The sequence below is a fragment of the Electrophorus electricus genome, chromosome 20, assembly GCF_013358815.1.
Source record: "Electrophorus electricus isolate fEleEle1 chromosome 20, fEleEle1.pri, whole genome shotgun sequence".
NCBI classification, from domain to species: Eukaryota; Metazoa; Chordata; class Actinopteri; order Gymnotiformes; family Gymnotidae; genus Electrophorus; species Electrophorus electricus.
In genome coordinates, this window is record NC_049554.1 from 14735838 (window position 1) to 14763337 (window position 27500).

At 44.3% G+C, this 27500-nt stretch overlaps 1 protein-coding gene across 1 annotated transcript in view; it reads left to right on the forward strand.

The window, feature by feature from the left end:
• epha8 (eph receptor A8) overlaps positions 1-27500 on the forward strand; it is a 53523-nt gene that overhangs the window by 16578 nt on the left and 9445 nt on the right. Inside the window, 9 exon segments of the mRNA XM_027024887.2 lie at positions 8362-9028; positions 22782-22937; positions 23174-23620; positions 24106-24161; positions 24163-24231; positions 25270-25432; positions 26008-26104; positions 26832-26899; positions 27082-27207. Of these exon segments, the coding sequence (XP_026880688.2) occupies positions 8362-9028; positions 22782-22937; positions 23174-23620; positions 24106-24161; positions 24163-24231; positions 25270-25432; positions 26008-26104; positions 26832-26899; positions 27082-27207 (1849 nt within the window).

Sequence of the window (27500 nt, forward strand, 5' to 3'; positions counted from 1 at the left end):
GCGTTGTCTCAGTGTGCAGTCTGCAGGCGTCTGGAGCCGGAGCGTGTTTAGTCTCCTGACAGAAACATATTGTTGCGCAGAGGAGTTAGGAAAAGATTAGAGGAATGTAAATTAAGGTTTAAAAAAACCAACCTTCCAAATGCTAAATCTGTAAAATATAAAGACCAGTAATCCCTTTCTTAAGGAATAACAGGTGTTAGAACACTGCCTTATGGAGATTACCTCATCAACAAAGTGTCTGTACTGATGCTCCGTCTACCTGCTTCAGAGAGGGCGAGAAAGAGGATATTATCCTGGCGTCTTTCTCAGACACACGAGCCACGCTGATCTGAGGGACTCCGGAGGAGGGAACGATATCGGGCGTTCCAATCTGCCTAGCCATGGCTCACGTTTAGGACCTTGTGATGCAAAATAGTTTTGGCCCTAGGAGTGAGGTTTTAGTAGCACGGGAAAGGAAAGAATAGAAGCTGTCAAAGGGCAAATTCATGCCTCCATAGCAGCCATGATAAGGGACCTCTAAAGAGATTAGTGTCAAAGTGTCTGGACCCCTGCTTAGTGGTCCGTGCCATTGATCTGATTTCATTATATATAAGGCAGAACACATAAACAACCAGGCATGGCTACTGCCAGGTCCAGCCACGCAACCAGCAGGCGCCTGGCAAGGGAGTGAAATAACAATGACCGAGAGAAAAAAAAAAAAAATATATATATATATATATATATATATTAAACTAATAGCTCTGGAAGATGGATTAAAATTGGATTTAAATAGCACCTTGACTGTGAAATCCAGGACACCCTCACCCCAGCCATGTAAGTGTAAGCTTATCGAAGTGCATTTTAGAGTGTGTGTGTGTGTGTTCGTGTGTGTGTGTGTGTGTGTGTGTGTGTGCGTGAGGTAGAGGAAGTCTGAGAGTGTGTGTGGGGTAGAGGAGTTCTGAGAGCGTGTGTGAGGTAGAGGAGGTTTAAGGGTGTGTGTGAGGGTTAAGATTAGGGTTAGGGTTAGGTTAGGGTTAGGGTTAGGGTATAAATGGTGTGAGGTAGAGGAGGTCTGAGAGCATGTGTGAGGTAGAGGAGGTTTGAGGGTGTGTGCGTGAGGTAGAGGAGGTCTGAGAGTGTGTGTGCGGTAGAGGAGGCCTGAGAGTGTGTGGGTGTGTGTGTGTGAGGTAGAGGAGGTTTGAGGGTGTGTGCGTAAGGTAGGGGAGATCTGAGAGTGTGTGTGGGGTAGAGGAGGTCTGAGAGTGTGCGTAAGGTAGGGGAGGTCAAAGAGTGTGTGTGTGTGTGTGAGGTAGAGGAGGTCTGAGAGTGTGTGTGAGGTAGAGGAGGTCTGAGAGTGTGCGTAAGGTAGGGGAGGTCTGAGAGTCTTGTGTGTGTGTGTGTGTGTGTGTGTGTGTGTGTGTGTGTGTGTGTGAGGTAGAGGAGACTGTGACAGAGTGTGAGAAAACACACAACAAATAACAGACGACTCTCTCTGTTGATTTTTGTTTGTTTTTTAAGCTGCAAAATTGCGGTTTGTGTCTGGTATCCATTGGGGACTCGGACATAATGTGGCTGGTCCTCCAGAACTCATCCTTCTGTCAGACAGGCCAATTAAAGAGCATTTAAGCTTTTTCAATGGTTTCCTGCACGCAAGCTATTGACCAGTGACTTAGGCAAGCAATCACCCACCCTGCTAAATATTTAATGCTCTTAAAATAAATCTCTCAGCGTTAAGAATTTGCACTGTCCGATCTAAACCCCAAGTCCATTGTTACTGCTTGTCCCAGCGATTCTAAATCATTCATGCCCTTTTATGACCTCACCAGGCAGTGGAAGAGAGCGAGCGAGCTGCCCCTGTGCTGTTCCTCACCCCAGGCTCCAACAGGGCCACTCCGGACGCTGCTCCGGACGCCTGGCCCCTGTCAGCCACAGCGCACGGCTTCATTATTTTTCCACCTGCCTCCCGTTTGGCTTGACAAGTTCATTCACAGTGCACCTCTGTCTCTCCCTCCTCCACACACACACACAAACACACAGATGCACGCGCAAACACCACCTCTGATCGATAGAACTGATAATAAAGGCGAGGACCAGTGACAAATGGGCTTTGCGCGTGAGATGATATGGATGTCATAATGGCTTGTTCGCGGTGCTTTGTCATGCTGTCATGTTGTCCCCCTCGTGAGTGTAGGTACTCTCATATCTGGAGTAAAACTCCTACACGTCTCTTCTGATCTGCCCCCGACGGCCCTGGCCAGGTTGTGGTCGGGAACCAGGCCCAAGCAATCGAGAAAAGAGTAAGTTAACTTTCCTGAATGAAGGAAGGCTGTGACATGATTGGATGAATACAGAGGCCCCACCTACTCAGGTGCTAGCTGTAGCACATGTCTGCGGTAACAGGGTGGATGGGAGGTCCTCTGAAATGTCCTGGGAGTGAACCACAGGACCCTGGATACCCCTGTGACGTGTAACATCAGCCTCAACAAAAGAAAAAACGTAGCTACACGGCAATTGTAAACCCCAAATGTTACCTGTTTCATGATGCCATAATGCTATGATGCTCAAACTGCTCACTGTCCACACTGCAAGCTTAGCGGAAGACTGGGCGCACCTGCATAGTACGATACCCCCATCTCCAGCAATCTCGTCTGTGAGGCCTCCATAGTTGCCCCTCACCCAAGCTGCTCCTCTCCCGCCTGAGTTTTTCCTAAGCAGGCACTAAGAGGAAGGAGACAGTCACTTAACTCCCCACGCCAGTGTCGTCATACGACACTGTTTAAAGCAGCGCTCGACTCCCGATGCTTGGCTGCGCGTCCCAGCTCCAGGAAGTATTTGTCATTCGTGACCTTGGAGGAGGAGGGGCGGGTCACCTGAGGCCCACCAGGTTGGTAGGACCTCGGTGTCACCTGAGGTCCACTGGGATTAGGAGGCCTTTGGTGTCATGGTGTGTCCTGAGTTCTTTGTCCACGTGACTTCTTCCAGTGAGTTTTTAAAAGGGTAATTATTAACCACCTAAAACAACACACCCGTTTGGTCTAACTAACAGACTGATGCATGAACACTTTAATAAATGTAAGCCACTGTCTTGACTGAGTAATATTTTATAATTGTTTAATTACTAAACATTTCTATCGACAAAGCAGTTTCCCTTAAAATAACACACACTATTTAAGCTAAATGCAGCTGCAGCAGTCTAGCTGTATTTTTTCTTTTTTGCATTAATGATAACATCAAAATATCCTTTGAGAGAAAAAGCATTTGGCACACACACACATACACACACACACACACACACACACACACACACACACACACACACACACACACACACACACACACACACACACACACAGTGATTCCAGGACTGCACGGATTCAGATTCCCACCTAGCATTTGCAGACAGGACTTCATGATCTATGCCAACATGCTGTGCAATTAACAGTCATATTGTAAAAAGGTTATCGCTGTCAAAGGGCAAGCATTCTAATCAGTGGGTAAGAGAATTCCATTCAAATCAGAATTTCTCACGGTTCAGGGAAGACAGCAGAGGGTGATGTTTCACATGTTAGTATTCCTGGCCGAGCGACGCTGGGCTAACTCTGCCGTGGTGAGTGCTGTCCAGTGGGCAGGCGTTACGGACTGCTACTCTGCCTCTGTTTAAACAGATTCAAAGGATTTTCTCTTCCAGCTGCTAATCTGAAATTGGATCTCTTGCAGCTCACACTGGACTTTCCACATCTTTTATACTTGTTTTATTGCTGTGTTCTGGCAACTGAGACACCTTGTGCATGCTGATGAACATGTGCCAATAACAATTTTTTTTTTTCTAATTCGGAATAATTATTATTACGTTGTTCCTCCTAAATGATCTGGAACTATAATGTGTTCAACCAAGTCAGGACACCCTCTATCAGTTCGACACAGCTAGTCAACAGGGGATGGGCCTATTATTAAATGTTTAAACAGCTGGCACCTCCTTGTCGCACACAGGAATGCAGAATACATTTTTATAGCTCCATGGAACTTATGATTTTAATGGAGTTTTTCACTTACACCTTTGGCAGAACCATTGTCAAGGCAATAACATCAGGAGAGAAAGTAAGGGTGTCATACCAGCTTAGCAGTAATTAAGACATCTGTCTCTGTCGATAAACACAGTAGCATAAAAATATCTGTGGGTATCTCTCTAGCTGACATTTCTCATCAATAACTCGTGGAAGGCGTACAGACTTAGATAGTGTAGGCTTGTCTAAAATATCTATTATATCTGTCACATTAGCAACACTTGCAAGAAGGCTGTAGCAGTGGATACATTCAAAGATAATACTGACTTAGTGAGTCTTGATAGATGTCAGAAAAAAACAAACCCATGAAGATGTGGACTTGCTGAAATGCACATCTGTGTGGCATTACCGTGTAGCATACATTACCACCTTAACATCTGTTACTACCTTAACATGCATTACTACCTTAACATACGTTACCACCTAAACATCTGTTACTACCTTAACATGCATTACCACTTTAACAGACATTACCACCTTAACATCTGTTACTACCTTAACATGCATTACTACCTTAACATACGTTACCACCTAAACATCTGTTACTACCTTAACATGCATTACCACTTTAACAGACATTACCACCTTAACATCTGTTACTACCTTAACATGCATTACCACTTTAACAGACATTACCACCTTAACATCTGTTACTACCTTAACATGCATTACCACTTTAACAGACATTACCACCTTAACATCTGTTACTACCTTAACATGCATTACTACCTTAACATACGTTACCACCTAAACATCTGTTACTACCTTAACATGCATTACCACTTTAACAGACATTACCACCTTAACATCTGTTACTACCTTAACATGCATTACTATCTTAACATACGTTACCACCTAAACATCTGTTACTACCTTAACATGCATTACTACCTTAACATACGTTACCACCTAAACATCTGTTACTACCTTAACATGCATTACCACTTTAACAGACATTACCACCTTAACATCTGTTACTACCTTAACATGCATTACTACCTTAACATACGTTACCACCTAAACATCTGTTACTACCTTAACATGCATTACTATCTTAACATACGTTACCACCTAAACATCTGTTACTACCTTAACATGCATTACTATCTTAACATACGTTACCACCTAAACATCTTTTACTACCTTAACATGCATTACTATCTTAACATACGTTACCACCTAAACATCTGTTACTACCTTAACATGCATTACTATCTTAACATACGTTACCACCTTAACATCTGTTACTACCTTAACATGCATTACTATCTTAACATACGTTACCACCTAAACATCTGTTACTACCTTAACATGCATTACCACTTTAACAGACATTACCACCTAAACATCTGTTACTACCTTAACATGCATTACCACTTTAACAGACATTACCACCTTAACATCTGTTACTACCTTAACAGACATTACCACCTTAACGTACGTTACCACCTTAACATACGTTACCACCTAAACATCTGTTACTACCTTAACATGCACTACTACCTTAACATACGTTACCACCTAAACATCTGTTACTACCTTAACATGCATTACTACCTTAACATACGTTACCACCTAAACATCTGTTACTACCTTAACATGCATTACTATCTTAACATACGTTACCACCTAAACATCTGTTACTACCTTAACATGCATTACTATCTTAACATACGTTACCACCTAAACATCTGTTACTACCTTAACATGCATTACTATCTTAACATACGTTACCACCTAAACATCTGTTACTACCTTAGCATGCATTACTATCTTAACATACGTTACCACCTAAACATATGTTACTACTTTAACATGTTACCACCTTAACATACATTACCACCTTAATATACATTACCACCTAAACATACGTTACTACCTTAATGTGCGTTACTACTTTAACAAACGTTATCACCTTAACAAGTGGAAAAGCTTCATGTGATACAAAGATATTCATTTTATGAAATTCTCTCCTTATCTCTTTGTTCATATTTAGTCTCAGAATATAAGGTCATGAGCTACAGCACGAATTACCCAGTAAGAATGACAATCTTTGGAAATCCTTTGTTGAACTGCTACACATGTTCTGCGTGCTCGAATAAGCGAAGGAAAGAAAAGCAAGCATGACCCCCAAACGCAGGAGAATTATGGCCTGCGTAGATATGGAAATTATGCAGATTAGCTGCATTTACATACAAAGGTGTTTAAAGCGTTGAAAAATACCAGGCCGCAATGTTCTAAAATTCCGAGGCTCCTGGCCTGCAGTTTTATTATTCAGCATTTCACGAAGGAACAGCATTGAGGAAGCAAACTAAACCGCACAGCTTCAGTAATCGAGGCAGAACAAACTTCAAACATCTGACATAAGTAGGAAAACTTTCCTAAACATGCTAATGGTATTAATTTGATTTGGACTTTTGCTTACTGGTCACCTTTAAAAGCATAAAGGTTTTCGGAAGCAGTAGTGATGTGTGCGTTGGGAAGGCTGTTTATGTTTTAGTCAGCAGTACGGGATGTGCTAGAATCCTCAGTCTTAATTACAGCTTTTGTGCTTCTCCCCAGGGGAGGGGGAGGTGAGACAGCCTAGGAAATCCACTGCGTTCGGCGGTGTGGCGCCTGAACAGGGACCCGGGCCACCGCGGTCAGATCCGAGGGGTTTCCGCCATCCGAGGGCAGCCTGGCGGAAACCTTCGCAAATAACACTTATACCTCTCTAATTTGCATGTTTCAAGAGCGGGTCTTGAAAAAGATGACAATTACCCATCACCCCAATCCCCCAAAATTCATCTTATTCAAATAAGTACAAAAAAAGCCCTTCTGTGCCTGAAAGCATCATTAATGTTCACTGATTTCATTTGCTGAGCCACTGAGTGCAATGCTAAGAGGTCCCAAACCCTGAGTCTCTGTTTTCTGACATGCTGACCACCAGTACACTGTGGTAAGAGCCTGGTCTCATGGAATGGTGAGCCCGAGCTGATGTCTCTCATTTTGGCCTGCCTTATCGGAGCTTTTCGGCACACTGCCTTTGGGAAGTGCGGGCAGGTGTGAGATTAGCCCTGGAGAAGCGTGCGTTGTCGGAGAGCCCCGAGGCTCTCCGCGCCGGAGCATGAAGCTGTCTGCTGCACGCCACAGCGCCGCCACACACTCAGACGCCATAAAAAAACTGCGGGGGCAGTTAGGGCTCTCAGGGGTGGGTGGGGGGGCTTCAGGGTGAAATTAGGTCTGGGAGGGGACCTTCAGGGTGAAGTTAAAGCTCTGGGGTTGGGGGCTGAGCAGTTTTCTCTTCCCCTCCACTCCACTTGCCTGTCTCCATCACCCTTTGACTGGCACACACGCATCCCATATAGGCCACTTCAGAGCCGCGTTCATTATTCAGTGTTCACCCGCTTACGCCCAGGCGGGCGAGCTGAGATGAATTCCCCTGATGGCAGCTGTCCAGGCTGTCCGGGCTGTCCGGGCTGTCCGGGCTGTCCGGGCTGTCCATGTGTATTCTAATTACCCTGGAAAATGCAACTCCCATCGCTGGCCTGTGAATGGTAGGCCTCCAAGCTCCTAAGGATAAAAAGCAGTTTGTGAGGCTGTTCAGATGGATAACACCACCCTCCGATCACCCCTCCCGCCCACCCGCAGGGCCCTCCCCTATACGGTTAAGCTCGAGGTCTTTCACAGTGCAAGTTGCTGGCTTTATTATTTCATGAACTGACCGAGAGAGCCAGGCTAATTGGCAGCAGACCGCCTGATCCGGATGTCATCGCTATCTGGTCCCCATTCTGTTTGATGCCATCTCCTCTCCATCTGAATACGTTTCCTCTGGAGAAGAGTTTTAATGCGCCTGTCTATAAAACTGAGTGCCTTCGCTCTGGGTGCCTGCCCAAAAAAGAACTGAGGTTTGGGCTAACTGGGGAAAAGTGTGTAGCTTACTAAAGACGTTGGTGCACCATTAGAAATCTTCTCATGTTTAAGATAACCTCTCCCACCCCCCCAAAAAAAAGTGTCTGATGTGCTGTGATGAGTTGATTAAACCAGTGGCCCTGCTGTGCAATAGAGGGATGAGTCTGTGAATGTTGATAAATTGACTTGAATGAATTCAAATCAGGTTGCACATTTGAATGCAATATTTACATTATGCATCACAATGATTGGTGCCAACTTCATGCATGACTAATAGATGTGGCATAGCAGTAAGACACAAAATGCTCAACGAATTGTGTAAACTAATACACGATTAATTGACTCGGGCCCATGAATTAATACTAAAATGTAAACACCATTTGCAATATAGATAACTCCTTACCTCCTCCTCCTCCTCCTCCTCCAGTGGGATGCAATTAACGAAATGGATGAGTACTTCAGCCCCATCCACACGTACCAGGTGTGCAATGTCATGAGCCCCAATCAGAACAACTGGCTGCGCACCGCCTGGATCCAGCGTGGCGGTGCCCACCGCGTCTACGTGGAGATCAAGTTCACGCTGCGCGACTGCAACAGCATGCCCGGCGTGCTGGGGACCTGCAAGGAGACCTTCAACCTCTACTACTGCGAGGCCGACCGGGACGTGGGCGTAGCCGGAGTACGCGAGAGCCAGTTCTCCAAGATAGACACCATCGCGGCAGACGAGAGCTTCACCAACGTGGACCTGGGCGTGCGCAGGCTAAAGCTCAACACGGAGGTGCGTGGCGTGGGCCCGTTGGGCAGGAGGGGCTTCTACCTGGCCTTCCAGGACATCGGCGCCTGCATAGCCGTCGTCTCCGTGCGCGTCTACTACAAGAGGTGCACGGGCATGGCGCGGAACCTGGCCGTGTTCACGGATGTGGTCACGGGCGCCGACTCCTCGTCGCTGGTAGAGGTCAGGGGTCGGTGCGTGGATCACGCCGAGGAGAAAGACACACCCAAGATGTACTGCAGTGCCGAGGGAGAGTGGCTCGTTCCTATTGGACGGTGCGTGTGCAGCGCCGGCTTCGAGGAGCACAGGGAGGCTTGCATCGGTAAGCGGCTCCACTCCTGCTTTTCTAACTCTTGTTGTGCGTGTGTTTAGGCAAACGTTAAGTCTCGATGCTGATAGACTGACCTTGTTCAGGCACCTTTACTTGTCTGAGGCGTTCTGTCTTTGTGGTAATAAGAAACAATTATTCAAAGCCAACGGGTAATTAAACATTAAACATTAAGCAGCTAAAAGCAGTCATCTGCAAATGACTTATGGACCAGTAACTCTAAGAAGACATCGCTCTTACCTGTGTTTCTTCAGGGGAGCCCAGGACCTCTGAGGTCTCACTTGTTTTGACAGGTCATTGGGAAAGCACTTCCTCAGCTCTGAATTATGCAGTGTGGCTGAATATGGCTTGGAGCCACACATTTCATCTCGATTAGCTTTTAGTGTAAAGGAGTGTTTCATGTTTTCACTGTTGCTCACTAACTCTAGGTACCACTTTACTGGTGGGCACTGTTCAGAAGGCTACATGACAGCTCCTTAAGCCCCTTCATGGCCACGTTCATAAACATTCGTAAACGTTCATAACTGCTTATTCTAACGAGCTTTGGTTGTCATAAAAGCTGCTTTTGTCAACTTTGATGTCAAGTTGCCATAACAACTATGTGAAGTGACAGATTTTTGGTGACATTTGATTGTGACAACACTGGGTGGGAAGAAATAAAATGTCACGTTATGACAACTGACGTTGCAGCTCAGAATGTATTGATTTTTCTGCTGTGTCAGCGTGACATAATGCTGATACGCTGTTGACGCGGCAGGATGTTGGTAAAATTGAAACAAAAGTGACTTAAAAAGATGCTCTGTAGTGTCTCCTGCTGTCATAACGATGACTCGAGAAACTGCTGTGTAACATATTTTATTAATGTTTGTGACACTGACAAATTTTACCCTCTAATGACAGATTTTATCCATTAAAACAAACTGTAACAGACGCCCTACAAACTGTATCTGTAAACTTACTGAACTCTCACTAAATAAATCTGAATTAAGAAAATTGTCTATAAAAACGTTGGCACAGTTGTATTTTAGAATGCGTGGTGGTTTAACTACACTAAACCTGTGTAATTTGTTTCTTAAAGAGACAACAGACTACAGCAACTAAAGTTGCCAGTGGCCTTAAATTAGCTCCATTCGACAGTTTAGATTTTTTGTGAATCCTTGTGCAATGCCATGATAGTATAATAATCGTGTTATGTATATTTTCTTTATCGCTTAAAGGTACATTAATGAAGATTCAAGGAACTCCACCACTAACATTTAAGATGAATGCTAAAATTTACACAGTGATGGACAAAACATGTTTTTATGTTTTGGGGCAATTCTTTCCAGCCCCTGTGATGTGCCAGTACATTCCCAGAGTGTTTCGGAGCGTAACGTTTTAACAGTGACAGGGAAAACTGTTAGTGTCAAAAGCTCACTAAAATATATGTTACACAGCAGTTTCCTGTCATTATTATGAGGCCATAGGAGAAACAACGGAGAATCGTTTTGAACTCTTCACTTTTGTTCAATTTTCCAACAGCCTCATTTGAGAGCCATGTCATATCAACCACATTATGTCACCCTGACATAGCAAAAAAATCAACATTACGTGATGTTATTTCTTACCACCCCGTGTGATGTCAGATTTTAATGCGACATGTGGGGTTTATGTAGGTGTCCTGAATCCTTGTAAACAGTGCCCTTCACAAAAGTGTTACTGAACTCTGTTCTTTAAAAGTAAATGATACTACACAGTAATGTAATTTAGGGCAGAAGTATATTAGTACTTTTTAGACTTTATTAGTTTAGGTTTAATTAGTTGCTTTGTCTGTAGCATGTATTTTTCACAAGCTATTCGCTGTCTCACATCAGGCCTGACGGTTTGTTTAATTGTGACTATATCCGTGGTATACCAGCGCCCATTTGAAACGCATACATGATAGTTTTGCTCAGCACTGGGAAATGATCGTAATCAGTCGCTATTATGAGGCCCGCACTAATGTGATCTGTGTGATTATAATTAATGTCTGATAGATAATAGCTGGTAATTCTGATTTGATATGGGTGTAGTACGGCACTAGCCACCCTTAGTCTTCTGTGGGCCATAAGCTCACCTCTGTGAAGTGTGAAAGGTCAGGGGTCAGAGTGATAGATTCAGGCCTCTGTGCTCCCACTGGGTCTCTGAGCTAGCTCGCCCACTCTCAGTCCAGACACCGTGCATGCTCTCAGTCCTGCACACCCCGGGGTTGAGGCGGAGCCTGCCGTAACCGAGTGCCCGCGTGGCTGACACCACATCTGCCCCGAGCAAGTGCCCCTCAGCTGCCACCCCGGAGTGGTGTGCCAGCCCTGGCGTCCTGTCTCCAGGGTGACGGCCCACCACAGCTGGGACCTGCATGTCAGCTCTGCAGAAGCCATGCAGAGCCCTTCCCTCTGAGCAAGGCTTTTAAGCGACAGGCTCTCCTGTGCTTTTTTAAGCACCGATCAAAACAGAGTGATGGATTCACGCATCAACGCTGTCAGCTCTGCTTTGGGTCGCTCGGTTCCTGCCATGCCGGCGGGCCTCGCTGGGCCAGGGAGATGCCGGCAAGGGGAAATATCTGTTTCAAAAGGGATGAGACTGTACATGCTCATCGGGGTGGCAGGATGCCTTGTCAGATCCACTCCGCATGGTGACTTGATTTAACCCACTTGCATTCACCAGAGAGCCTCCATCCCACAGACACAAATGTCGAGACGCAGCTGCGGGCTAACTTATTCATAAGGATTCATCCAATAGAATCGAATCTGCTGCTATGGCAAGGCTTTAATAACAAATCAAAAACGGAAAAAAGTACACTTTATTAACATATGGTTAAATACTTAAAATGTATCCTGAAATGTTAAGAGCCTTCTGGGTTCTAATCCTTACTAACATTAATCAAACTTGTCAAATAATAATAATAATAATAATAATAGTAATAATAATAACAGACTGAAATGGATCATTTCTTTTTCATTAGACAAAGAGGAACTTGCCCTCAAAATACCATCAACCCTTCTTAGACAGGTCTGTCTAAGGCTTCAACACCTCGCATTCACCTGCAAACCTTCCTGTGTCAAGAGGCATCCCTGCTCGGTACTTACCTCCTGTCAACAGAAACATCACCCCCACCCACCTCCACACACACAGATTAAAGCTTGTGTTAACTCTCTTTAAAAAGAGGCACATTCCGTTATTTCGGCTAGCCATCCAGCCCATTGTCATTCCCAACTGATCCCAGCTCGGTCAGATCCCTCTGGCATGAGCGTATACATGTCAGACTCCGACAGGCACTCCAGCCCATAGAGGCCCCACGCTAAATTCTACTGTGAATAAATTCTACTGAATTAAATATATGTGTTTAGTAGCCTATTTGAAAAACCCACTTGAACTCTGGCTGTATTACATATATGTCAAGCAAGGAACATCAGTCTATTGCCATAAAACATTGGAACTCTGTAGTCTTTATATCTTTGTTATATTATGTGACAGTATCAGATTTTCTCTTATGGAAACATGCATACCAATACCTGAGTCAGTGATTATGCAGCAAAACATGAAAATATTTCCTCATTTTATGCGACAATACCATGGCTCAATAGCATTGTCTACTTACATGTTTCCTGGAAAACTAATTTTAACTTTTTAAAATCGTTAAACAAAGCAGATATCTAATAGAGAAGTGTCCTTTTTTGTAATCTCCTGTTCGACTTAATGGGGACGAACGTCCAGTAGGTAAGTCAGAATGCTGGTAAGTGACAGAGAAACTAATTTTTCTTGTTACGGTTAGCTAAAGTAGGACAGGTACTATGGGAATTGCTTAGTGGAAGTAATAGAATACAAGTATTTTGCGTTGGAACGACGACCTACGCTATTTAAATAATCTCGCTATGTCATGTGAGTGACGCAAAAATATTTCCTAATTGTATGCGACATTGCCACGACTTGGTTGTCCATCCATTTGTTCTCTGGAAATGAAGATTTTACAATTTATACGTGACTATGGTTACCATGGATGCTACACACTCCAATCCCATAGGAGGCATCTTGACATGTAGATCTTTCTCAGCAAAATTATTAACTTTTATCACTTTTAGCAAAATGGTAACTCAACAAGGCACATGTAGAGTACTGCAGGGCTCGACCTTTTGACCTAGGGCCTTCAGCCGTGCTGTTTCCCATTTCCCTAAGGCCTGGTTTAGGTCGGCCAACTTTAAGACCCCTAGCTCACACAACTGGTCCGTAGGCCCCTGAAATCGTACTTTGATCTTTCTCATTCAAATGCACTTGGCCTATTTGGGTAAAATCTGTTAGTTGCAGAGGTCCAGTTGTGTGGCCTGGAGCCTCAGAATGCAGCATATCATGTGTCCTTAAGGCCTGGTTTATGCCTGCCCAGGCTGGGCCCCTGTGTGCAGGCCCCAGGGTGTGCTGCTGCTGCTGCAGGCCAATTCAGCTGTTCGCTGCCTGTATAGTCAAATGAAAAGGGTCACTGGGAATGAAAATGGGTTGAGAAATAACTGAGATGCCACAAGCATCCATAAGTTTACACCATAATCTTCACAAGAGCACCACAAGCCCCCCTGTCCTGCTTGGGAGAGCAATTTGCCTTCCAGATGTGGATGTGGTTTCAGAAACCTTTTTTACATACATTAACACGCTTTGTATGAATGCTCCTCTGTTTAGTATTACTCTGGCATTTACAGATTTTCTGACCCCAAGATATATTTCAAAGGTTCAAGTTATACATCTGACTGAAGTATTCTCTGACCAATCCTTTACATTCTGATATCCTATTGAACTGTTATATATTTCAGGATTGTTTTGCAATAAGCATTTTTCAAAACTATAAACTATTATTTAGGTTCATTTTCATAAAATATGATATACAATACAATTTATACAATTTATATACAAACCTTTATATAAAAGACTTTTTTTGGCTACATAAGATTGCTTTAACATATAACACTTTAGGTTTCTGACTATGTTGAGACATTCACTCAAAAACCTTTTTCTGCCATTAGTATGGTACCGCTCTCTGTGACACAGACTCAGACTAAATGAACCCTGGATATTTAAGATGTCTCTGTGTCCTCGGCTTGACCCAGCTTGGTCTAGATTCAATGGTTTCCCAAATCATTTAGCCCATTTCAGATTGGTTTCCCTAACTGAAGAAAGTTATTTGTCTAGTTAACAAGTAATCATACATTTTAAAATGTACTTCTTATATGACAAATAACAGAACAATGTTAATAACGCAATGTAAGTCACTTTGGATAAAAGTGTCAGCTTTAATGCCATAAATGTAAATGTAAATAACAGATCGGAATAACAGAATGATAAGACATACAGAACACTTAGAAAAAACAATATTTTATATCTTGCTGCCCACCAGATAAACGGACCCCTTGAGCAGACCGGTTCCTGTGCGCTTTCAGTCGGACTTTGGTATGGTTCATTTTAATTTTGAACACAGTACAGACCAAAGGCACCAGACAGACTAAAGACAGAACATGATTTCACAAGATCCTGAACACTGCGTTAATGAGCAGAGTGGCGGCAGCGAACAGCAGTGAGGAGGGAACGTGCCTCGCTAATGTTTGGTCCAACATAAACACACACAAATGCAGAAGTGCTCTGCTTTACCCAGATCTGCTGGTAAAAATACCACACACACAAAGCCCCCATATATACAAACTCCGCAAGCCTCTTTGCTCCAGTGCAGAGCACTCTTGAATATTTGTTAATCTGAGCTCTCAGGATTTGGTGTGTCCATTTGACTATTTGTTTGCATATTTTGGTTCGATGGAAAATACACTGCCTGGCCAAAAAAAAGGTCACATGCTAATATTTTGTTGGGCCAACTTTAGCTTTGATTACGGCACACATTTGCTGTGGCATCGTTTCCACAAGTTTTTGCAATGTCACAACTTTTATTTCTGTCCAGAGTTGCAATAATTTTTCCCCAAGCTCTTGTATTGATGATGAGAGATTTGGACCACTGCGAAAAGTCTTCTCCAGCACATCCCAAAGATTCTCATTGAGGTTCAGGTCTGGACTCTGTGGTGGCCAGTCCATGTGTGAAAATGATGTCTCATGCTCCCTGAACCACTCTTTCACAATTTAAACCCCATGAATTCTGGCATTGTCATCTTGGAATATGCCCGAGCCATCAGGGAAGAAAAAATCCATTGATGCAATAACCTGGTCGTTCAGTATATTCAGGTAGTCAGCTGACCTCATTCTTTGGACACATAACATTGCTGAACCTAGACCTGACCAACTGCAGCAACCCCAGATCATATCACTTGTAACGTGCGTTGGCCCGGGTGCCGTAGGGCGAGGGGCAGGACGCACAGACTTCCTCGACAGGGACGAACATTTATTACATAAATGACAGCGGCACTCACACGTATTACAAAAGATAAACATGAAACGATTTGACATTTAAACAAACACGATACACAAGAATACATCTAACACAAACACATTACATTCAGACATTACATCTACAATGACCAACAACTCCGCACACCCTGACATGAGTTTAAAAACACACAGACAAAACGAAGTACAGGTGTGTGCAGGCCTGGCCACGAAGGTCCTCCTCCAAACCACGTGCCTCGCGGGAGGTGAGCATCCCATGACATCACTGCCCCCACAGGCTTGTGCACTAGGCATGATGGGTGCATCATTTCAGCCACCTCTCTTCTTACCCTGATGCGCCCATCACTCTGGAACAGGGTAAATCTGGACTCATCAGACCACATGACCTCCTTCCATTGCTCCAGAGTCCAATCTTTATGCTCCCTAGCAAATTGAAGCTGTTTTTGCCGGTTAGCCTCACTGACAAGTGGTTTTCTTAAGGCTACACAGCTGTTTAGTCCCAATCCCTTGAGTTCCCTTCGCATTGTGCATGTGGAAATGCTCTTACTTTCACTATTAAACATATCCCTGAGTTCTACTGTTGTTTTTCTACGATTTGGTTTCACCACGTTTAAGTGATCACTGATCATGATCGTTCAAGATTTTCTTCTGACCACATTCCTTCCTCAAAGATGATGTTTCCCCACTGTACTTACACTTTTTAATAATGCGTTGGACAGTTCTTAACCCTGTTTTAGTAGCATTCTCTTTAGACGTTTTCTCTGCTTGATGCATGCCAATAATTTGACCCTTCTGAAACAGATTAGCATCTTTTCCACGACCACAGGATGTGTCTTTCGACATGGTTGTTTAACAAATGAGAAGCTACTCACAGCATCAGTTAGGGTTAAATAACTTGTTGCCAGCTGAAACATAATCACCCATGCAGTAATTATCCAATGGGATAATTTGCTTAGTTAAATCCAGGTGGTGACCTTTTTTGTGGCCAGGCAGTGTATGTTTGTGTAAACAGTAACTGAACCTGTACTACAAACCAACAACGCATTATTTTCTCCTTTGGTTTGGAAAACCGAGGGAACCGAACTACAAATATAAACGAGAATACATATTGATATTTTGGTAAAACAGCTGTTTGTTTCCAGATTTCAGCAGGAAACTGGAGAGAAGGAGACTATCGAACAACAGACTTTACACTTTACAGTCTTCTCGCTAAACCAGAACATAACATAGTCATGTTCCTTTTTCTTGTGCACCACGGGGGGAACAAGGGCAGCCATGGTGCTCAGTCACACTAATCAGCTCCTGTGAGCGTCCCGTGACCATCCTGTGAGCAGTTTTACAGGCGTATTCCTCCATCCCAGGACAGAGACACACGAACTTGGTGGGACGCCAAGGAAGTCATAGATGGGGTTTGTCATATTTACTTGATGTTGTTGATGTTACTTTTTTTTAATGAAAGTAAGATATTATTTTGTTTACTCTATTTGTAACATGTAGGCAAAATCTCGGAGATATGTATTCATTGCCTTAATGAGATGAATAGTGAGAATAATGATTTTGTTCTATCTTTGTACATTACGCAGTGAATATGCGCAGTATCTGTAGGTTAATATTAATTTATGAGATGTATAAAGGGCGCTTCTGTTGGCATCTGTCCATCCTCTGTTACTGTCATATCACATCAACAGACTGTGACTCTACCGTAGCACTGATACCAGGTGACTGCGCTTCTGGGGATGTACGATGGCGGCGAATTGGCCTTCTTTGTGATTTAGCGTGGAGTGTCTTGAGTGCGCTGTGATGGTTTCCTGTCCAGCATATTACAGCAGGATTAAATGGAGAAGCTAAAGGCTCCGTTTGCCAACATCAAAGGCCCCTCGCGCTATTTTGCCATTGTGAGCGAGCGCTGGTCTAATCTGCAGACCGGTTTGGGGGTACCCGAGGATGCTGGAGGGGTATTTTTCCGATAAAGGAATGAACTGTATCTCAACCAGACGGGACTTTGCCGTTCACTCAAATCCTCCCCCTCTTCGTGCATGCTGCTCTCCGGGTATACCGAGAAATTGTCTGCACAATAAGGGCCTGGCCAAGCAAAAAACTTCCTCGGTCATTCAGAGTGCAGCCTCTTTTACTTTTTTATATTACTATACATATTTATGCTTCACATTACTATATTTAATAATTTAATAATTTGTTACGGTGTAGCCCTAAAAAGGCGGACTCGTTCGGATTTAAATCTCCGGGAGGACGAGGCTGGGTTGATTTAGAAACGTCGACAGCGAGGGGACATTTCCGAGAGCGTCATCGGTTAGTCGTCAGACCGCGGCGTTCAGGATGAAAGGGTGCAGAAACTGTGCGTGTAACAACGCACGCAGCGCTCGCGCTCGGCTGCTGTCGTGTCCGTCAACGGAGGCATTGTTCTCGCGAAACAAATAAGCGCGTGGGAAAATTCAAAGCCGGAGCCACGTGGCAGCTGTGCGAGGGGGATCTGACTCGGGTCGGAGACAAAAGAAGGAATCACGGGCCTCATTTTCTCGGCAATTTGACAGACGAGTTGTCGTTAATTCTCATTTAGATCTTTCCCTTTTTGTCTGAGGCGATGAAAATGCCCCCCCCCCCCCCCCCCCCAGCACAGATCAATTAGGCAAGTTTAAATGCACGACGCCAATTCAATCAACCAATTAACGTCTGTTTAATGGTCATTAACACGGACGCATTTGCCTCGTTTGATGTGTAATTACATAATATTTTCAAAGGAAAACTCTGATTTATGCGTCACACCGGCTCTGACAGTTTGTTCATCCTTTCGGATGCAGAAACGCTAGCAAACGGAGATCATGAATGGGGAGGCGACAGCGCAGAAAATAGATTTTTCTAGCTGTTGCATGATTTCTTTTCTGTTTGGTAGGATACAGATCTTTGCTGTACAGATTACTCATGCGCGCGTGTTATTTTCCCTGTACACTGATCACCTAAGACTCGCTAAAGTCTCGCCTGTTTCCCAGAATGTCTGCTAAAGACACTGAGCACGATGGCACGCCACCACCAGCACGTGCCTACAGCATCTGTAGGAACTTCACATTTATGTTTATTCTCCTACATTTCTAGCATCCGCAGTTTTTATGCTCGAGCGTTATCACCCGATGAGCGCTTCTGTATTGTGTAATGTTTACTTGGCCTGTATTTGTTTCTCCTCCATAGACATCTACTGTGGGCTATGTCTGCTATTATCGCGAGCCATTTGTTCCAGGCGGATAACCAGCGTTGCCGTAGCGCGCACAACAATCGGAGATAACACTTAGTGCGTGGCGGTCCTTGGGGCTAAAGTCTAATCCATGCGCTGGTTTCCTCTCATCACTGCCTAAGACTGCAACTGCCAGTCAGGTTCGCTTTTCCGACAGGAGTCCTTCGCCTAGTGGTGTGTTTCCCTGCTGGCCATTAGCGCGGACGAGAGACGTTTAATAACGTAATTAAAACAGGGCGGCCCTTTGGGAACGTTCAGGTAGATTAAACCTCTTAATTAGCGCTGGGCTAGGGCAAGTGTGCCTTTGCCCATGCACATGGGGGGGCAGCCAATCGGAGGCTAGGACTGTCCCTCCCCAGGGGGGCAGGTCGGTTATTCTACAGCTCGTGCAGGGGCTGTTGCTACCAGAGAGCAAGTGCAGGAGATTGAAGTGCGCGTAAACCTCGCCTGAACCTTAACGCGCGTAAACCTCGCGTAAACCTTAGTACGCATAAACCTCATAAACCTTAACGGACCTGTAAACTGATCATTGATGAACAGGGTAGAGGGTGGTTTACAAGTTGAGCATGGCTGTAAATATGTGCTTGTAAAAATGCGTGCTATAGGCCTGTGTGTATCTACCAAAGTGGTCGGTGAGTTTATATAAGCCTGGAGGGCAGGTGTTTCTAATAAACTGAGTGATGAGTGGAGACATTTAAACCAGTTGGCACAGTCCACATGGCCAACACTCTGAAATGTTTTTATTTAAAAGGTGCTACACAGAGAGCAGTCATGCCTGTCCTCTCTACACCAAGGATGCATGCCAGAGGGTGTCAGCTGCAAGCTCGGCCAGCCTCCCATCCTGCAGTTAACAACTGCTCAAGGTCACCCTCTATTTAGGCAGTCTCAGCTCCATCTATCAAGCACTTAGAAACAGACACCACGTTTCTTTAGCAAATTGATCGGTAATTCCTCCCTTTGACTTCTGCTGGTGTGCCAAGAAAGTTTTACTTCACATAGTTTTAGGGATGTGAATTTGCAAAAAGAGCAGATAATGATCAAATGTTTTATTTTCCTCTTATAGTATAAAATAAATATTTTTATGATGCTTATGTGTTTGGACATATGCTTTAGTGTAGATGTAATTTTTTAAAAAAGCTGTGTAATAAAGTTCGCTTGTTCTAACAAAGCTACATACACATTCTGCTTCACCCTCTGGGCAGAAACAGAATTTTTGTCCACATGGACAATTTCAAATTAGGTCCTTTTTTCCTCAGACTAAAACAAACAGTTTACCCAAATCAAGTTCTATTTAGGTGTAAGCACTACAGTGCTCATTCTTTGAGTATGGCTTTTGCAAATCAAAAACTGGGTAATTTTTGCCAATCTACACTTTCATGTAAAGCCACACAAATCTTTCTCATGCTTTCCACGGTGTAGTGTAGTTTGGAACAACGTCGAGTATCGAACCTGTCACCGTGGACAACTGCCGCTTGGCTCTGTCTGTGCAGCATGAATCTGCTTCCCACAGATATGGAGATTCCTTGGCCTTCCTAGGCAGAGGTCCTTTCTACTTAATGATGATCAAAAGGTCAACCTGCATTCAAGCCTGTTATTGTGCCTGTGCTGTTTCTTCCCAGTTTAGGCTTTGGCGCTGTGGCGAGACGGAGCCAAAGCCCAAAGACCTGATAATTTGGGAACAAATCACCTCCCTTCCGTTCTTTGCTGCCATCCATCTGCTTCCCCATAACTGGCTTTTCTCCATGTTGAGGCTCCATCCCTCTGCGGCGTGCCGAGGCCGTGGGGGAGGGGTGGGCGGTATCGGAGCTCTTATCACGAGTGAAGTGCTCAGGCTTCCAGATGGTGCCAGTCATGGTCAGCATCACTGCAGCATGGCCTGCTGTCTGGGGAGAGTCTGGCTGGCTGCAAATGTCATGAACCCCTTATAATGTCACCCCTAAAAGACTGGATGCAGAGCTCCGCCCCGCCACCGCTCAGCCACAATTCACACACTCGTTTGGAATTTTTGAGACGTGAAATTTATGGTGAGGCCAAATGCATGTTTTACACATTCCCACTAATGCCAGTTCCCACTTTTCCTGTGAATTCCTATAAAGGTTTTAAGCAATTAAGGTTTGGCTGGGGACCAGATAAGCCTTCACAACTCTGAATAAGAATCGCAAGGAATTTTCCATGGTAAGACGCCCCAGAGTAACTGTATTATGTTTCAGGTGTCTAGTGTATTTTGTTGTAAAGGGACATTGTGATTTTAACACTGCATCACTGTACCAAACTGACAGCTAATCAAACAATTTATTTTTAAATCTTCTGAAGGAAGATGGTAACCCCTAAGGAACATTACAGAAAACTGTCCTATTTATCTAGTTACACTAGCAGGTGTCACCGTGGTGATGTATACGAGGCTTATCTTAATTGAAACAGGGCAGGGTGTGTGAAACAGTACCAGTGAGCGGTGGCGGCAGTAGACGTGCACGTGGTTGCCTGCGGTAACCCCTGCAGGGTGGAGGAGCCCGTGCAAGCCGCTCACAGGAGGTGCGCGTGCAGAGGCTGGTGATGGAGTGGCCCATTTCTTGCTATGATTTCGCTGACAGAATCATTCATCACTCGGTTGATCCTCCCAGCTCGTTAGCAGCTGTTGTTTGGTCCCTGAAGAGATCCCAGGGGTATTGGTGGGCGCAAGCATGGATTTGGGCATGTGTGTGTTTCCTAAACAGTTGACTGTAATGATGAAACAAATAAATTCACCCTGGTGGCACACACCTGCATTGGTCTAACACATAATTGATTGCATCCTAGCAAATTGTTTATTAATTGCTTTATGTATTTTAAGCACTTTGTTTGTGTATGCAGTGAAAGACACGTACTGAAAGGGGACGTCTTCGCTGTGCCCAGCATGGAGTGCTAACTGTCAGAGGGTAACCTTCACTATGCAGAAGGCTTTGCAAGCTTGCTCCCTCCAGCAATAGTACTGTGCCATTTGCCAGAGTTCAGCCTCAGAAATGATCAATCACAACAGTGAATAGGACACTTGAGGAAATGTCTGTGGAGTTTCGTCTAATAACTAGGTTACTGGGACCAGACTGGCTTTGCACGGCCCATGTGCGTAGTTCTGGACCCTCTGCATTCACAGACCATAAATAAAACAGAAGTGAGAACAAATTTTCCATTGGAGCCACTTTTTGTGCCATATTTATTTATCTATTTATGCCAAGAGAAAACAAAATCAAGGTCAGCATACAATGGCTGTAAATATTCATTAAACGTCATTGTAATGTAAATCTCCTCCTGCAGTGGGTGCACTACACTGACAGACACTGACAAACCAAACAGTGCTGATACAAAAGCACAAAAACAAACAAACAAGCAAAACAGCGGTCTAACGTGGAGTGTGTAAATGCCCCTGGATAAAAGGTCCTGGCACATTGTTCTCCTCAACCCTTCAAATCCAGATATTGTGTCTTACCCAGAAAACCCCCAAGAGGAAGATTTTGCAAAGAACTCCAAAGGTCACCGCAGGTTCATCATGATTAATTTATCAAAAGAGACGAGCTTGCACAACATCTACTGCTCCGCGGGTTGTTTGCGCATGTATCAGTCTGATGTGTGTTGGTAATCTATCAAACACTTCAAAGGGGGCTGGACGGCACTGCACTTGACGGCATGTAGCCCTGATGCTTATCATGACCTGCTTTCAACTCGGAGCTTAAAAATGTTGCAACAGAATAAAACAAAGGAAGAAACCAGTCAGGGATAAATCTCACGTGCAGGAGTTCTTTCGGGCTCCTCAGGGATTGTGTAAAAGGAAAAATCAAAACACGAAACCCTGAAGCGTTTACTGTGTGCTAATTCTCTGCTTGCATTTTTTCCTATATTTCTGAACCGGCGCTTCCTCTTCAGTATACCAGCTCTGGCCTGCGCAACCGTGGACTTCAGCACGATATCTGTGTGCAATACACCCTGTTTAGTTTGTTCCCCAACTTTTGGTTGCTTAATTTCTGACTCTACCTAAGCAGCAAAGAAATAGCAGCGCTGTTGTGAATTTGGAGTTAACTGTCAGCGTCTGGTCAGTCAGCACTGTGAAAGGTGACCATGGTCTTCTGCTCTGTGTCCCATCAGCCTGTGAGGTGGGCTTCTACAAACCCATGGCTGGAGACCAGCTCTGTGGGAAGTGCCCTGTCCACAGTCACTCAGAGACTCGAGCAGCTCTAACCTGCCCGTGCGACGCCGGCTTCTACCGCGCGGCCACCGACACGCCGGCTTCTCCTTGCACGCGTGAGTCCTAATATGAATGGGAGTTTAGTGGGAGTTTAGTGGGAGTTTAGTGGGAGTTTAGTGAATTCAAAATATCAAAATCAGTGGGAACACTTCCTAGACTGAGGTCATATGTCTTTCTTGAGAACAAATTAAATAATTATGCTTTGATATGCAAGTCTGATAGCCTTGTGGCACCTTCTACCCTCGTAAATTAACCTGTAATTAAATGATTTCTGCCTCTGGTGTCCCCACAGAACCTCCATCAGCACCTGTAAATGTGATTTCATCTGTAAACGGGACCTCGGTTAGCCTGGAGTGGAGCTCCCCTCTGGACACAGGCGGCCGCTCCGATGTCGTCTATGACGTGCAGTGCCAGAAATGTGTAAGGCATATGGGACCGTGCGAAGACTGCAGCGGTGTGGTTGGCCCGGGCGGAGTGACCGGCGCTAGCGGGGCGGTCGCAGGGGTCACATACGCTGGGGTGACCGGAGGAGGTGGGGCCGGGGTGGTGTCCCGAACCGGAGCTGCCCTCATTCGCTTTGTGCCCAGGCAGAGGGGCCTGACAGAGCCGCGGGTGAACGTGGTGAACTTGGTGGCCCACACCAACTACACCTTCCACATCCTGGCCACAAATGGTGTAAGCCACATGAGCAACAACATGCCACCCTACATCATTGTCAACATCACTACGAACCAGGCAGGTAGGAGGCTTACTAAAGGTATTAAAGATCTTATTATTACTAGTTATTATTAAACCCCGAAAGCGGCTGGTTATATGAAGTATAAATTTATGCTTGGTATTGATCAGTTATGAAAACTGTTTAGGAAAAAGTCTGAAAAGTTAGGCTACTCCTGGTCTGTTTCCTGGGGGCTCTCTGCTAATACATTGCTGTTCTAAATGAAGGATTTATGTAGCTGATGGATTTTGCTTATTGGTGGCAGTGCTCAACGAACGTCATCTTAAACAAAACACAAATAAATGTGGACTATGAGGATATGTCCTTACTAATCTGTCATACAGGGAATTGGGGAGGAATAGAATTGGGGACTGTACACATACTTTGGAGTCATCTGTTGAATATTTTGCAGTGTTTAAAAAATTAGTTACTGCCATTCCAAACGTATGATAAAAGGGTCTGGATTCAGACTTATTAACAAAGCTGTGTGTGATTGTCTGCATGTCTAGCTCCATCTCAGGTGATGTCTGTCCGCCAGGAGAACGCCAGTACAAACAGTGTAAACCCTCTTCTGGCATGAACCAGAGCAGCCCAATGGAGTGATACTGGAGTATGACATTAAATACTTTGAAAAGGTATGGCAATGGTTTTGTTATGCATAATGAACTATGTGGTGAACATCAGTTAAGTGAAGTGAGTGAAAAGAAGTCATTTAAAATATGGTGCTTTGGCTTTTTAACACAGTATTTGGGTTCTCAGCCAATGCTGATGGCAGGGTTTGCTACTTCAGCTGTGCTCTAACCAAGCAAACCAGACTCTGACTCCTTACAAGTCTGCACTTGTCATGAAATACAAATGACCATGGACAGAGCCATTAAATGGAGGGTAACGTTTTATAGGGTAGCTTGGCCACAGATAGCACAGTTTAATCATATGGCCCAATGGCAGGTCCAATTAATTGAAAGGAAATTACCAACCAGTGGTAGATTGTAAATGATTTCGTCTGATTATTGAAAGTGACAATGATGGCAAACAGCACGAGCCATGCCTACCTATGGTGAGAAGTTAATCGCTGTGTGAGCCAGGAGCTTCGCTGGCTAATGGGGCCAAAGACACCTCAGCTGTGTGAGAGAATTAGCAAGCAGTGGTCCGCTCCACGATGTGGGTATGTAAATACGACTCACAGGCAGCTGCTGGGCCATCGAGGAGCTGTCCGAGGTGCTGGCCTCCGGAGAATGGAACTTAACAACGTAGTGGTCTGTGACTGATAAACGGTGTCTGCTAGCCCCTCAGGGACAGACGTGTCTCAGAGCTATGGTAACGATGTGAAATGCTAAGTGATGAAGAGTTCAGGCATACCGGTCCCCCGAGGTGAGCTAACGTCTGCTAACAGATTAGTGTGAGACAATGTTATTAGTATGAATGTCTAAATTTAAGCAGGCCTCATGATAAGAATTGGCAAGATTTTGGCAAGTTCTGAATCCACACAGTTTTTTGTGCGTAATTTTTCTTAACTGGGACACAGATTAGCATTATCCCTGCTCAGAGGTGTCACACTTTGAAAAGCTTAGAGAAGGCAGACTTGTTCCATTTTGAGGATTCGTGACATTTTCCAGTGGAGGATTGGTAGCCTGCACACAGCCCTCGGTGACATACCCGCTTGCTGTTCACAGGACAAAGAGCAGCAGAGTTATTCCACCCTGAAGTCAAAGGGCACCAGTGCTAAGGTGTCTGGCCTCAAGTCTGGTACCAGTTACATATTCCAGATCCGGGCGAGGACCTCGGCAGGCTGTGGACGCTTCAGTCCGTCCGTGGAGATCCAGACTGGAAAAGCAGGTGAGAGCCTGCCAAGAACATCCTCCCTGTAGGCGGGGATTTACAGATACTCCAAACTGTCGTAAGCTTAATCACTGCATCGCATCTGACTGCAGCACAATTATTAGGGGCATTCTATATCCTAAAGTCGAACCAGTGTAGTCACATTGTAAACATTGGTAAGTCTTTGTGGCCTATAGTCTAGTGTTGTACAGTGGGGTGTGAGGTGGCCTTCATAGCAGATTGGTTCTGGCTTTATAGAGGGGTCACCTTGTAAGGAATCTCTCTTATAACCATCGCAGCTCTTGGTAGGTCACATAAAACATTTGATGTACGGGGTTTTTAATAACACTCATGCGCGGTCTCTGGAGCTTCAGCAGACTGCTAGGCAGACTCAATTGTTTCATCACTGGAAGACATAGAAAAGTTGACAGTTAAAAGGAATCTGTCCGCACGGTTTGTTCATTTATACGAGAATATTATCAATAGCATGCAGATGTTGTGTGCATGATCCCACGTTTGATAAGCTCCTTTTGATCTTCCTCCTCGTCTGTCATTATTTGCATGACTCTTCACCGGCCACGAATGGCCTCCAGTCTCCCTGCGGTACAACGGCATGACGATCATCTGGATCTGTGCCGCTCTGGTCACGGGCCTCGTGACCTTTCTGCTCATTGTCATCTGCAGAAAACGGCAAGAGGACTACTCCTGAAACTGTCTGCGTTTTCTTTTTCACATTTTACAAAAAAAAAATAAAAAAATGCACCAGACGTAGTTTAGCAGATGATTTGTTTTATCGTGCATGCAGTCAGTAGACATTGGTAAAACGATTACGGGTGGAATGATCCAAAAACCATTTCTATAAGTAGTGATCTTCTGGTTCTTTTTTCTATGGGCTGGGGGGGGGGGGGGGGGGTGATATATGTAAGTGAATCATTAATTCCAAAGTTTCTCAAATTGTAAAGTTTAATGTAAATTTTATGCTGATGTGAAACTATATTAACAATGCAATTTCTCCAAGTTATCCCTCAACAACTTTTGATATCTTCACAAGTCTGCCTAGAAGAATTAATTTGATTATAGTTAATTATCAGTTACTTCAATGGACATGATTTTTTCCCACGAGCATTTAATCTCTTAATTCATAGGAGAAGGGATACAGACACGGGGAAGTGTGTTTTATCCCCATATGACACAAAAGTATTAAAACATGAAATGACTCGCTGTCCTCAGATAACGGAGAACTGTTTCTGAGCCAATTAACTTTTACATTGATAAACTATTTCTAGATGATGCAAAGGTTTCTAGTCATATATTATTGAAATATTAACGAATGTAATTATGTAAGAGAAGACGCCAGCCATCCCTGTTGCAAATGCTTGTATAAATGTTCTCCACCTTTCCTGATATGGTGTTACAGACACTGTGGCTACAGCAAGGCTTTTCAAGACTCGGATGAGGAGAAGATGCACTACCAGAACGGCCACGGTACAGAAGTCGCCTCCGCCAAACTTCTCTTTTTCAATAAATTTCAATCTGGGGAAACTATTGCTTTTCAGGGCCAATACATAGCAGTGGCTGTCGCCTGTGTGCTTCACTGATTGTCACTGTGATTGAAAATTGCTTTCATCCTGCAATATGTGACCAAATGCTAATTCTGTTTATTCTAGTATCGTTTCCAGAGGCCAGGTTTTATATTGATCCCCACACATACGAGGACCCATGCCAGGCTGTCCATGAGTTTGCCAGAGAAATTGAAGCTTCCAGGATCAAGATTGAGAAAATTATTGGCTCAGGTATACTTGGATGGCACAGCACAGTGGTAATGCATACCGCGATTTACAATGCAGCATTACCTTTGTCAATCACAGCACTGTGAGGTAAATATTAATGTATTAATTCATCCCACCATGTATATGTACATAAAGTTGTGGTAAGCTACTTTTATTCCACACATGCATTTTGTAGGTTATGCTTCAGTTTAGAAAAGAGCCTGTAGCAATTAAATGCTGTTTAATATGTGTATATATATATATATATATATATACATGCACATTTACATACACATTTGCATTTATGGCATTTAGCC